This window comes from Syngnathoides biaculeatus, chromosome 2 (assembly GCF_019802595.1).
Source record: "Syngnathoides biaculeatus isolate LvHL_M chromosome 2, ASM1980259v1, whole genome shotgun sequence".
NCBI classification, from domain to species: Eukaryota; Metazoa; Chordata; class Actinopteri; order Syngnathiformes; family Syngnathidae; genus Syngnathoides; species Syngnathoides biaculeatus.
Window position 1 is genome coordinate 20,395,433 of NC_084641.1, and position 12,245 is coordinate 20,407,677.

General features: G+C 43.1%; 1 protein-coding gene across 1 annotated transcript in view; it reads left to right on the top strand.

Annotated features, from left to right (window-relative positions):
* Positions 1-12,245, top strand: part of cacna1fb (calcium channel, voltage-dependent, L type, alpha 1F subunit) — a 43,143-nt gene that overhangs the window by 11,058 nt on the left and 19,840 nt on the right. Inside the window, exons 9-25 of the mRNA XM_061840108.1 lie at positions 241-542; positions 670-751; positions 878-904; positions 1,002-1,162; positions 2,007-2,232; positions 2,930-3,137; positions 5,113-5,233; positions 6,133-6,208; positions 6,291-6,345; positions 6,422-6,482; positions 7,943-8,045; positions 8,118-8,247; positions 9,676-9,735; positions 9,804-9,910; positions 10,929-11,016; positions 11,130-11,237; positions 12,116-12,168. Coding sequence (XP_061696092.1) covers positions 241-542; positions 670-751; positions 878-904; positions 1,002-1,162; positions 2,007-2,232; positions 2,930-3,137; positions 5,113-5,233; positions 6,133-6,208; positions 6,291-6,345; positions 6,422-6,482; positions 7,943-8,045; positions 8,118-8,247; positions 9,676-9,735; positions 9,804-9,910; positions 10,929-11,016; positions 11,130-11,237; positions 12,116-12,168 — 1,968 coding nt within the window. The remainder of the gene's footprint in view (positions 1-240; positions 543-669; positions 752-877; positions 905-1,001; positions 1,163-2,006; positions 2,233-2,929; positions 3,138-5,112; positions 5,234-6,132; positions 6,209-6,290; positions 6,346-6,421; positions 6,483-7,942; positions 8,046-8,117; positions 8,248-9,675; positions 9,736-9,803; positions 9,911-10,928; positions 11,017-11,129; positions 11,238-12,115; positions 12,169-12,245) is intronic.

Sequence of the window (12,245 nt, forward strand, 5' to 3'; positions counted from 1 at the left end):
CATTGTTTTATTATGGTTTAAAATACTTTTCATACGTATGGAATGCAATGCAAATTTGTTTCACAGAGAGAATGAACTTATGATTGCATTGTTGATGTGGCATTATTGTTTCATCAGTTGTATTATGTTGTGTTTTGGTTCTTTAGTCTTGCGTGATTGGTGTGTTATTGCGACATTATTGGTGCATTATCATGTCATTATTATTGTCAAGCACTGAGCGATTTTGTGTTCACTTCGCAGAGAGTTCAGCAAGGAAAGGGAGAAGGCAAAAGCTCGCGGAGACTTCCAGAAGCTCCGCGAGAAGCAGCAAATGGAGGAAGACCTCTGCGGATACATGGACTGGATCACACAGGCCGAGGACATGGACGAGCTGGACGAGGATGGAAACTCGCGTGAGTCTGTGTTTGTGTGTCGTTTTGCAAGTGTGTGTGTGAAGATACACGAGAGGATTTTGTGTGCTTGTGTAGGTCCATCTCTGGGTGATCTCTCTGATAAGAAGAAAGGGAAGTTTGGATGGTTCAGTCACTCCAATGAAACGCACGGTGAGACACACACACACACACACACACACACACACGCACGCACACACAGACAAACACACACGGTGATTCGAAACAGAAACTTCATAACCGGTGTCGACGGTTTACACGAGCTATGTCTCTCACTCAGCAAGTCTTCCCGCCAGCGAAACGGCGTCTGAGAACACGGAGAACATCGATGAAGAACACACCAACTGCTGCCAGGCCTGCTGGTAACAAATGCGTGCTCTCAAGCACACACGTACACGCACACGCACACGCACGCACACGCACATACGCACACATTGATCTAACCATACAGCATCTAGCTTAGCAGTTAACCTCGCTTTTTGTTCTAGTGCTCGAATGATGAAGATCAGCTGCTGGTGAGTTTAGATTTAAAAAAAAATAATTTATTCGTGGAGCAAGGAGGCTGAGAGGACGTGACCTCACGGTGACATTTTGCCACCTGTGTGGATCCAGTCGAACCCTGCGACGCTGGAACCGAGTGTGTCGCAGGAACTGTCGCACTGCGGTCAAATCGGTGACGTTCTACTGGCTGGTCCTGCTGCTGGTCTTCCTCAACACATCCCTCAGCGCCTCCGAGCACTACAATCAACCTGATTGGCTGACGCAGGTGCAGGGTACGGCCGCCGTCCTCACTCTTTAAATGTGTGATGCCGTGCGCGTGACGATGAGCGTGTGCATTGCTAAATGTGTTACCACATAGATGTCACATGTGTGTTACTAAAAGTAACCTTGTGCATGTTACCATGTGTGTGTTTTGTGTGTGTTAGGAAATGTGTTACCATATACATGACAGGTCTCAAACTCGAGGCCCGGGGGCTAGATCTGGCCCGCCATATGGTTTTATGTGGCCCACAAAGGCAAATCGTGTGTCTCCACTTCCAGGATTTTTGTTAAAATTTAAAATTGCCATGTCATAAACGACAACTTTGAGATATTGCAAGCATTTGTGTGTAACCAAACATGAACAATAGTAAAAAAAAAACATTTACCTTGATTTCTGATTCCAAATCAGTGTAAAGATAGTGAGTGAGTTTGACACCCCTTATATACATGTTACCACTGTATGTGTATTTTTACATGTGTGTCCCCGAAAGTGTGTATCTCTGTATGTCTCTTTGTGTCTTTGATCACATCTGTTACCAATTGTATCTGATAATGTGTATTTATGTGTGTGTTACTTTATGTGTATTGCGATATATAAATGGTACAGAATGTGCGTATCACGAGTGTGACCATGTGTGTGTCACGTGTGTGTGACATGGGGCCTCACTTATAAACACTGCATATGCCCGAAACGGGGCCTGAAAGATGTGTACGTAATTTCCTGGATGAAATATGTGACCCATCTGTTAACCCATGCGTATGCACATTTTGGAGATTGCAATTACAATACTGTATGTGTGTTAAATGCATGTTACTGCGTGTGTCTGTGTGAAACCATGCTCGTGTGGCATGCAGATATCGCCAACAAGGTGCTGCTGTCACTGTTCACGGTGGAGATGCTTCTGAAGATGTACAGCCTGGGCCTGGCGCATTACTTTGTGGCGTTCTTCAACCGCTTCGACTGCTTTGTGGTGTGCGGCGGCATCATGGAGACAATCCTGGTGGAACTGGACATCATGCCACCGCTGGGAATCTCCGTGCTCCGTTGCGTCCGGCTACTGCGAATCTTCAAGGTCACGCGGTGAGACGATGCTGTGCGATGAAACTTGGCGGCACACAAAATAGTTCTTGTGTTAGATTGCGTGTTTACAATGGCATCTTAGGGTCACCTTGTGAGAAAGAAAAAAATAAGCCAGCGACATGATTTTTTTTTTTTAAGTCCTCTTGACAACATAGTTAAAGTCTGTTAAAATCGTCATGATTAGATCTATGTATAATCAGCAACTGATGTGAGGATCTTGCTAAACATAGAGTCAATACATGATGATGTTAATCACCTCACGATAAGTTTAAATAGTGTCCTGTTGACTTTAAATGTCGATACGATCACTTTAAATTGCAACTTTTTTTCCAATTCCAAGTACAACTCCACACGGCTGGAAAGGGCTGGAAAATTTCAGACCCCTCCATAATTTCCAAGTGGGAGAACTCGCAATATAGCAGGGTGTGCAAATACTTATTTTCTTCACTGGAGGTGACACCTGATTATCAATCGTACACATTACAGATACTGAGAAGAAAAAAATTATAATTTGAGTTGTTATCAAAACAGTCCGCTCTCACAGCTTTTGTTAATTAGACGAGCACGTTTTTAACTGCATCATCTCCAACATTGGGTGTTGGTCAGCTTTACCGCAGGCCAGGACGTACTTTTGACATACTCGGTCAATAAAGGTGAAGTCAAAGTCTACTACTGATCACTATCCCCCCTCACGCAGCCATTGGACGGCGCTGTCCAACCTCGTCGCGTCTCTGCTCAACTCCATGAAGTCCATCGCCTCGCTTCTGCTGCTCCTCTTCCTCTTCCTCATCATTTTCGCCCTGCTGGGCATGCAACTCTTTGGTGGCAAGTTCAACTTCGATGAGACGCAGACCAAGCGCAGCACCTTCGACGCGTTCCCACAGGCGCTGCTCACCTGCTTCCAGGTAAGCTCGCTGATGTCATTTAGCTGAACTGTTTCTCATGTTCCTGAATTGTATTTATTACTTTTCATGGTGTTGGTTTTTTTTTTTTTTAAATTATTTAACAGCATGAAGCTTAGTTCCTGTTTGATCAGCGACACAGTTAAAAAGAACCTATAGAATTTTCTCAATACATTTAGGGGAACAATTTGCAGTCACTTTAATTTGGTAAATTTAAACCACATATCTTGGAGGAAGAATACCTTATTTGAAAAACTATAAAATACTTTTAAAGGTGTAATCCAGAGGACATGTATTTTATTTGTCTATCATAGAAATGTAGCTAAAATTTCATTAAAAATATTTTTAAAATTCTCAACACAACAGAAATGAAATAAATTAGCGTCAAAGTCAGTCTCAAGATTTTGTTCAAAATGTAACATAGATTCGGCAAGTTCCGGCACTCTCCGGAATCTGACGTCACGTCAAGACAACATTTAGCCAGAGAATGGAAAAAGCTAGCAAAGATGGTGGGGAAGTGTGTTGCATACGGCTGTTCTGTGTCAAATGCCGACCGAGTCATCTTTCATGAATGGCTGAAAGATGAACAGATAGGCAGGTTGTGGACTTGGTTTGTAAAAACAAAGCGGGCGCATTGGACTTACAAATCAAAGTGGACAGTAATATGTTCCAAGCATTTCATGGAGGACTGCTTTGAAAACCCGGTGCAGCGTTCACTTGGCTTCGGTAGCAAGTAAGTACGTACGTTTTCAATTGTTTCGTATTGAGAAGTATCTACCTCATTTTAAATGTGATTACAATACCAAAACAGATATAAATGTCACCTAATATCCGTATCTATGTGATGTTTAGGAGGTGATGAAATTTGGACACTGTATAAAGTTAGTGTATTGTTGACGCTGAGGTTTTGCTGAAATTCGACTACGGCGGTGTGTGCTCTCAAGTGTTAGGTGGATTATTTAAAATACGGACTAAATGCATGTAAATAACGTGAAGAATGGGCTATAAACATGGGATCTTTAAATGCAGAATGATAGTGAAGATTTTGATTTACGCCGACTCAGTCTCTAGTACAACAACAACAACAAATGACTCACTGCTGTGTGCAAGCAGCATCAGACGTTTCAACGTGTTTGAATTGGATTATTTCATCAACAAGGTATACGTAGATTTCTTGAGGCACCTACCAGTCTGTGTTTTGGGTGGAAAGTTCCACATCAACTTCGTCAGGTCTCACCGAAACCTGTCCTTGTGTTGCATTCGTCAACTCAAGTTCTAACATATAAGGTTGAATTACACCTGCATGGGATGTTTTTCGAACACAGGAAGAAAAAGAAAATTCTTCCTCTTCAGTTCCTATCTCTTCAACAGAGCCTTCCATAAAAACTTCTTCATCACTGTTGTCTATCTCCTCGAGATCCCACTCACAGCGTGTGTGATTGTCTGTGTAGGAAGTCATTGTTTACTGGGGTTGTCATGGCGTGACGTCACACGAAAGCAGCTTCAACAGAGCCTCGGTTTGAAACAGACATCGGAGGCATTCGGATTACAAAGAAAATGTGTACTTTGACACTAATTTATTTAATTTCTGTTGTGTTGAGATTTTTTTTTTACTGAAAAATTAGCTACGTTTGTGTGATATACAAATAAAATACAGGTCCTCTGGATTAGACCTTTAACATTTGTGATCTGCAGGAACAAATGCTGACATTTGATGATGATGAAGATCAAGGTTTCAGTGGTCAAAATGTAGCTTTTTTCTTTGTTGTTTCGTTTCCTTCCCTGCTAAAGCTACTCCTGCCATGTCATGTGACTCACGTTCCCCACCTCTGGGAATCACAGCCGAACCTGTTGCAGACTGTTCATGAAAAGTAGTTGTGTAACCACACGCTCTGCGCGTGCAACTGAATAGGAATATTCGTGTTTGGTCTCGTCACTCTGTCCAGCTGATTCAAGATGATCTGATCACATGTTGCAGATCCTGACAGGTGAGGACTGGAACGTGGTGATGTACGATGGCATCATGGCGTACGGTGGCCCCGTCTTTCCCGGGATGATAGTCTGCATCTACTTTGTCATCCTCTTCATTTGCGGAAACTGTATCCTTTGCCGAGTCCTCTTCCTGTCTGTGACCAACCAAAATGGGCCAAGCAAAGACCCCCGAGACATCCCCTTACAAAATGAGCAATTGTTTCCTGAGGAATTTTGACATGATCAAGGTTTTTCCCAAGAGGTGGCAGCCTTCAGCTGTAAACGCTATGACATAATGAAAACTGTTGCTTGACTTGAGAGATAGCCAATCACGAACTACAGACTCGAATCCCTGACGTTTCATGGGATGACGGCTAGCCATAAGTCAGCAATAGAAGAAGAAAAATGCATTGCACTGAAAGTGCTTTTTATATTGTATTTTACAGTAATATCGTGTATAATTGAATAAAGGAAAGAAAACCTCAAAGGACAAGAAAACGCATCTGAACACCTAACAAAGAAAGCCAATGAAACGGGGAATGTTCGGAACGCGACTGAAGTATCAGGTCCAAGCAGGTTGGAATAGCTGGAGGAAGGTGTCTGGTGTCTTATGTGACAGAAGAGTCTCTGCTAGGATGAAGACCAAAGTTTATAAAACAGCGGTGAGGCCGGGCATGATGTACGGATTAGAGACGGTGGCACTGAAGAGACAACAGGAAGCAGAACTGGAGGTGTTGAAGTGAGAGTGCGTATATTGGTCGAAGGGTGCTGAGGATTGAGCTGCCAGGCAATTGAGCGAAAGGAAGACCAAAGAGAAGGTTTATGGATGTGGTGAGGGAAGACATGAGGGCAGTGGGTGTTAAAGAGGAAGATGCACGAGATAGGCTAAGATGGCAAAAGATGACACATTGTGGCGACCCCTAACGGGACAAGCCGAAAGGAAAAGAAGAAGAAGTGCAGAACGCGAACACCTCTGCCTAAATTTGTGGCAAGAAAAAAGTTTAACTTCATTCTTAACGCGCCCAAGACATCCTGCTCAACGTCTTCTTGGCCATTGCTGTGGACAATCTGGCCGGAGGCGACGGAGACGACAAAGAGAAAGAGTACGTGGCGACAGGAAGGGGAAAGCCCTGACCAGCTGGAAGCGAGGCTGACAATCTGGTCTTTGTCTTGTTCCTCATGCAGGAAGAAGACGGAGGGAGCAGAGGAGGAAGAACCGGAGGAGGAGAAGCAAGTGAAGGTAATGATGAAGAATTTGACCGTAATGTCGCATGGCTGCATTATTTCCTTTTTATCAATTTTGTCAATGTCCCCAGGTGGACATTGACGAGGACACAGAGTACGAGGAAGAGGAGGAGCTTCCGGAAGGCGAAGATGGTGAGATGACGTCATACGATGTGACCATGTGTGTGTTACCCCGTGTGCGTGGCCACGTTGAGTAGAGATGCTGCTTTAAAATGATTAAGCGAGAACTCATCGATTATCACATCAATCGACAACTATTTTGAACATGGAATGAATCATTTAGCGTCATTGTTTAACTTGAAACGAAAGCAGACTCATTATCTTTGTATTTAATCAAAATAAGACATTTGCAAACATCTGGTTTTTCCTTTAAAAAACAATCAATTAATTTCCTGACACGTTACAGAACCAATTAGTGACTGTATCATAATCATTTCATGTAGAAAATATTCCATTAGCTCTATTAGTAAAATATTTATTTGCAGTTGTAGTATAATTAACCTGTAGTTGAACCTGAAAGAGCTGCAGAGGTTTTTCTTTAATCAGTACCCAAGAAGGAACTCTCAGCTTCAAAATAGCTGGAACGTCGAACAACACCGCCTCTATTTTGATATTGTTGAATTGATTGTTTGGTTTAATTTAATCATTAAACAAAACCAAATAAACAACAATTATTAGTAAACAAACAGCAATCAGAAAACACATATTTTCCAATAGCAAAAATACATTGGTGTTAAATTTATCAATGGAATAATCAATAGAATAACCGATTCTAAAAATGCACAGTTGTGACAGCCCTGAAGCACCTATGATCATGTGTGTGTGGCCATGTGTGTGCTAAATTGTGTATTACCATGTGTGCATCGCCATATGTGAAACCATTTGCATTTTATTACCTGTGTGTAACAAAGCGTGTCACCGTCTACGTTACTAATAAATGGAAAAGGATTCCGAGGCAAAGAACGAGGCGTTGAATGAATGACTTGCGTATTTGAATAAATGAAAGACGCACGTGGATACAAAAGATACGAAATAGGACGAAAAGAGAGCTTTCACGGGCGAGTTACTCCAAGCAATATTAATTTAGGGTGCGTCGGTGGATGGAGCTGCAGCAAAAAGGCGTGTCTAACATTAAATCCTAAACAGGAATATAAGCAAACTACTCGGAAAACAATTGTAAAAATAACACTACATGTAGGATGCACCACTGTATTGCACAGGGAGTTTGAGACTCCGAATACAGTACTAGGAATACAAACGGAGCAATGACCGTAGGCAGGAGCGAATAATCCGACAAGAGCTTTCCACTGTTGCCAGGTTTGAAACCCTCCAGATTACAATATCTTGCTGGCACGTCTTAGCCCACCAACGATCACCAAGGTAACTGATAGACAATAAAACCAAATGAACGACAACACCAACTCCAGAATATAACATGGCGCCTGTTGCCGTGCGTTTTACCACATGCAATTGAGTACAAGATATAAAGCATGCTTTTGGCAAAGCCGCTGAGACGGTGTCACGCAATACTGATTCCATAATGAGGTTCTGTTGATGACATCACAAATGCACAATTTGTGCCCTCCCATCAGACGGCGGCGTGCAGCTGAAGATGGCTGACTTGGCCCCGCCCAAAGAAAAGGTTCTTCCCATCCCGGACGGCAGTGCGTTCTTCTGCCTGAGCAAGACAAACCCGTACGTTTGGGTTCCCGCTTGCCGTGCACTGACTTTAAAGACGTCCCATGACGTGCATGCCTGTGTCTCCAGCATCCGAGTGGCGTGCCACACTCTGATCCACCACCACATCTTCACCAACCTCATCCTGGTCTTCATCATCCTCAGCTCGTGCTCATTGGCTGCGGAAGATCCCATCAGAGCGCACTCCTTCCGGAACAACGTGAGTAACCCCCAATACCTCACCTAAACACCCACAGGTGCATCGTGGCAACCCCAAGAAGTCAACGGTAATGGCGAACGAAGATGGCAGTCATGAAGGCCTCCACGCCAGCGGATTGAGCGGATTATTCCAGAAGTGGGTCAGAGGCTGACAGAAAAATCACCAGTCTAAAGAGGCACGCACACGACGAGCAGCAGCAGCTGTGCTCACGCAACAAGCCCGACAGTTGTACAGATGTTAGCTTTTTGTACGTGTGTGTAAGGGACTGCCTTCACTTTGGTTCGTATTTGGAATTTGCTTCACAAATTTTTCATACAAGCCAAACACACCATTTCCCCCAAAAAGTTTACTATAGATAGTTATGCAGTTCCAAGTGCTAATACTACTTAATACTGGACCATATCTGTTCACTTTATAATAACTTCTTTTTTTCTACCACCCTATCTGTCACGAACCTCCGGTCCAGGGCTGGATCCAAATGCAGGACTCCAAGACGAGGGCATGATGTTAGGAGTGGTTTATTCAAGGAACAGGGTCATACATGGTGTAAGCAGTTTGAGAAGGCAGAGGCACAAAACACTGAGCAAAGACAGGATCCAAAAACGTGAAGCGAGGTCTGGTGACTAGGAGAAAAAATAGGAAACATGAACTAGGACTTCACTATGAAACATAAACTAAAACATGACTAAACTGTGGTGGTACAGAAACGCTGTGACGAGGATACCTCAACACTACCCTATTCTCAGTGGTGGAGATTCCTTCTGTCAATGAATGCAACTCACTAACTCGGGGCAACGAACTGGCAAACGCCAGTGACAAAAACTCCAACTTAAATGCCTGTCTAATTACAGTCCCAATGTAAAACAGCCCTGACTATCTCCAGCAACATACCTTTCTCTACGTCATCTCGCTGTTGCCCACTCTTTTCGACAACACACATCTTCTACTCTCACTACGATCTCCAGCAACAGCGTAAAACAAAAATCCTGACTGTTGTTCACACTTTTCCTCCACCCACCTTCTCTACTCTCCAGTTATCACCAGGAACATACAGGACAATGTCACTTCCAGACAGTCATCCATTCCTTTTCACAATGCACCTTCTTCACCATCCAAATGCAGAGCACACAAAGACAAAGAATCATTGACACTCATATTCAAACTTTTTGGGTGATTCAGTCTTCAACAACATGCACATTTTTGGAACACGGAGTCGTGGACGCTGCAGTACTCAGAGAAAAATCAGGGCAAGCACAGGGAAAACATGTAAACTCTACACCGGAAGAGGAGTCAGAGCTGTGACTGTGTTGTGGACATGTTAGCCACTCGTCCACCAGAAAGAAAAAAACATTCCGTAAATATTCCTGTGATTTATGTTTTCAGCTACCTCATCTGTTTGATACTGATGATGTCATGACGTGTGTTCAGGTTCTGGGTTATGCCGACTATGCCTTCACCTCCATCTTCACTGTGGAAATCCTGTTCAAGGTAAACAAAGAGTGATGATGTGAGCAGGTTTGTTTGTCCGGCACGCTCACTACCTGTCTTTCCACCAGATGACGGTCCACGGAGCGTTCTTGCACCAGGGATCCTTTTGCAGGAACTGGTTCAACTTGTTAGATCTCCTCGTAGTCAGCGTGTCGCTCGTCTCCTTCTTCCTGCAGTCAGTACCCACTCTGGTTTGTCGATGAGATGTACAGTGAACCTTTGCTGAACTCATCTTCTTGGGAATTTTTATGTAGGAATAACAACATCTATTTGCAGAAAAAAAGACCATTTGACACTTATCTACACACTTTTTCTTCTGCCATAAAATGGTACCCAAATGCCCCGCTGCTTCTAAGACGCCATGTTAGCAGAGGAACACTTTGCATTGCCCAACAGCCAATAGTCGGCCAATCATAGTAGCGTGTGGAAGATTCTAGTAGAGGCCAGACAGGTGGGTGAGGCTGTATCAGAGAAAGTCCGGTGGTGAACTTCTCAAGGTGATAGAAAGAAATGTCCAGATGGCTTTTGGCTAATGTAGATAATACCAATTGATCACATGCCACTCACCAGATGTTTAGCATAAGTTATTGTAAGCGCCCAATTTAAGATAAAGTGTCCTTTGTGATACAATATTAGAGACTGAGCCTTGCTGTGTATAGCAAAAATTCACAGGCTAGACTAAATGAAGCTGCTCCCCACATTTCAACATAGTTCCTTGTCACCAAGATGCCGCAACATGGCATTAAATACACTTCAAGGACACGGGGCTTTGGATTGAGCACCCGAACATAGAATGTGATTTTTCACCAAATAATGGAGGGTACATTCCAAAAAGCAATCAGGGAATGGACAAATCTGGGAATGTCGACTATGCAGGGAAACACTGTATGTTAGAAGGGACAAAGTATTTTTAGTTGATTCTTCAATATGCATAACATATACAGAGGATTGAAATTCTGATACTGAAGGGGTCGCGGTGCTACAAAAGAATTATGAGATCAGATGAGCACTAGTTTAGCAACACAACCAAATATATGCCTACCTAAACTAATATTTAATGTGTATTTGGGCCAACAAGATTTTTGTCAACTGGTTTCAGCAAATTGGCCAAATTTTTCCTTGTTTTAAATTTGCATAATGTGTGTGTGATTTTGTCTCTCTGCGTGTGTGTTTGTGCATGTGTGTGTTTACAGTTCCAGTGCCATCTCGGTGGTAAAGATCCTGAGGGTCCTCCGGGTGCTCAGACCTCTGAGGGCCATCAACAGAGCCAAAGGCCTCAAGGTAAGTAAACGGGCATGTGGATCAAAACTGCTACCAGGCATCCACCCGCCAAACACAGCGCTTGAGGTTTGATGATGAATCTTTGTGTGTGTTTGTGCGTGTGTGTCTCACAGCACGTGGTCCAATGTGTGTTTGTGGCCATCAGGACCATCGGCAACATCATGATCGTCACAACGTTGCTCCAGTTCATGTTTGCGTGTATCGGGGTACAACTCTTCAAGGTGAGGGAAATCTAGGCACAAACAAATCTGCTCTTAAATGTGACAGCCGTAACCCCAAATGTGACTGTAAACCCTAATATTACCTCTAATCCCTAACCAAACCCTAATTTTACTGTTAGCCATAATCCCTAATCCAGAACCCAAACTCTGGAACCTTCTTTACCAACCTAACCCCTGAACTAGAATTCATACCTCAAATATTAACCCAAATCCCGAATCAAACCAAACCCCTAACTCTGCTCTAAACATCAATAACCCAACCAACTGTACTCCCAAAACACAGCCTGAAACCCCAAAAGTAAATCTAATCTAAAACCAAAACCTAACTCTACTCCTAATTTTAAACTCTAGAGTAACCCTAATCCTGATCAAACCTTAACCCAACCACAACTCATAACCATACCTCCTAATCTGAATTCAACCCAAAATAAACACGAACATATACTCTAATCCGTGACCTATGAAACTACTCCTCTCCATGTCATCCCTAAAAAACATTAATTTTAAACCCTACCCTAAAACCAAGACCAACCCTAAACCTAAACCCATGATCCAAGATCAAGCAAGTGGCCAACAACAGTCCTAAAACCCAACCAAACCCTGGGCCCTGGCCCCTAAATGAATCATCCAACTCTACCCATCACTCCGAACATAACCCCAAACATAACCCGACTCCACAACAGTATGCCTAATCCTCAACGACATTCTAACTGTAACCCCCAAACGTAATGCTCCCCCTAACATACCATGTTACACTCTCTTTATGTATGTCTGCGTGCGTGTGTCCATATGTACTCTATGTATGATGTGTGTTTGTGTATTGTATTTACAGAACATATATGGAAGTCATAAAATAAATTGTGCTGTTGTGTCATCAGGGTAAATTCTATCGCTGTACTGATGAGGCCAAACATACACCTGAACAGTGCAAGTAGGTCAAACATCCACTTTTTTTTTTTAAAAAAAAAAGCAAGATGAGATCATGTTTATCTGTGTTTGTGTGTGTGT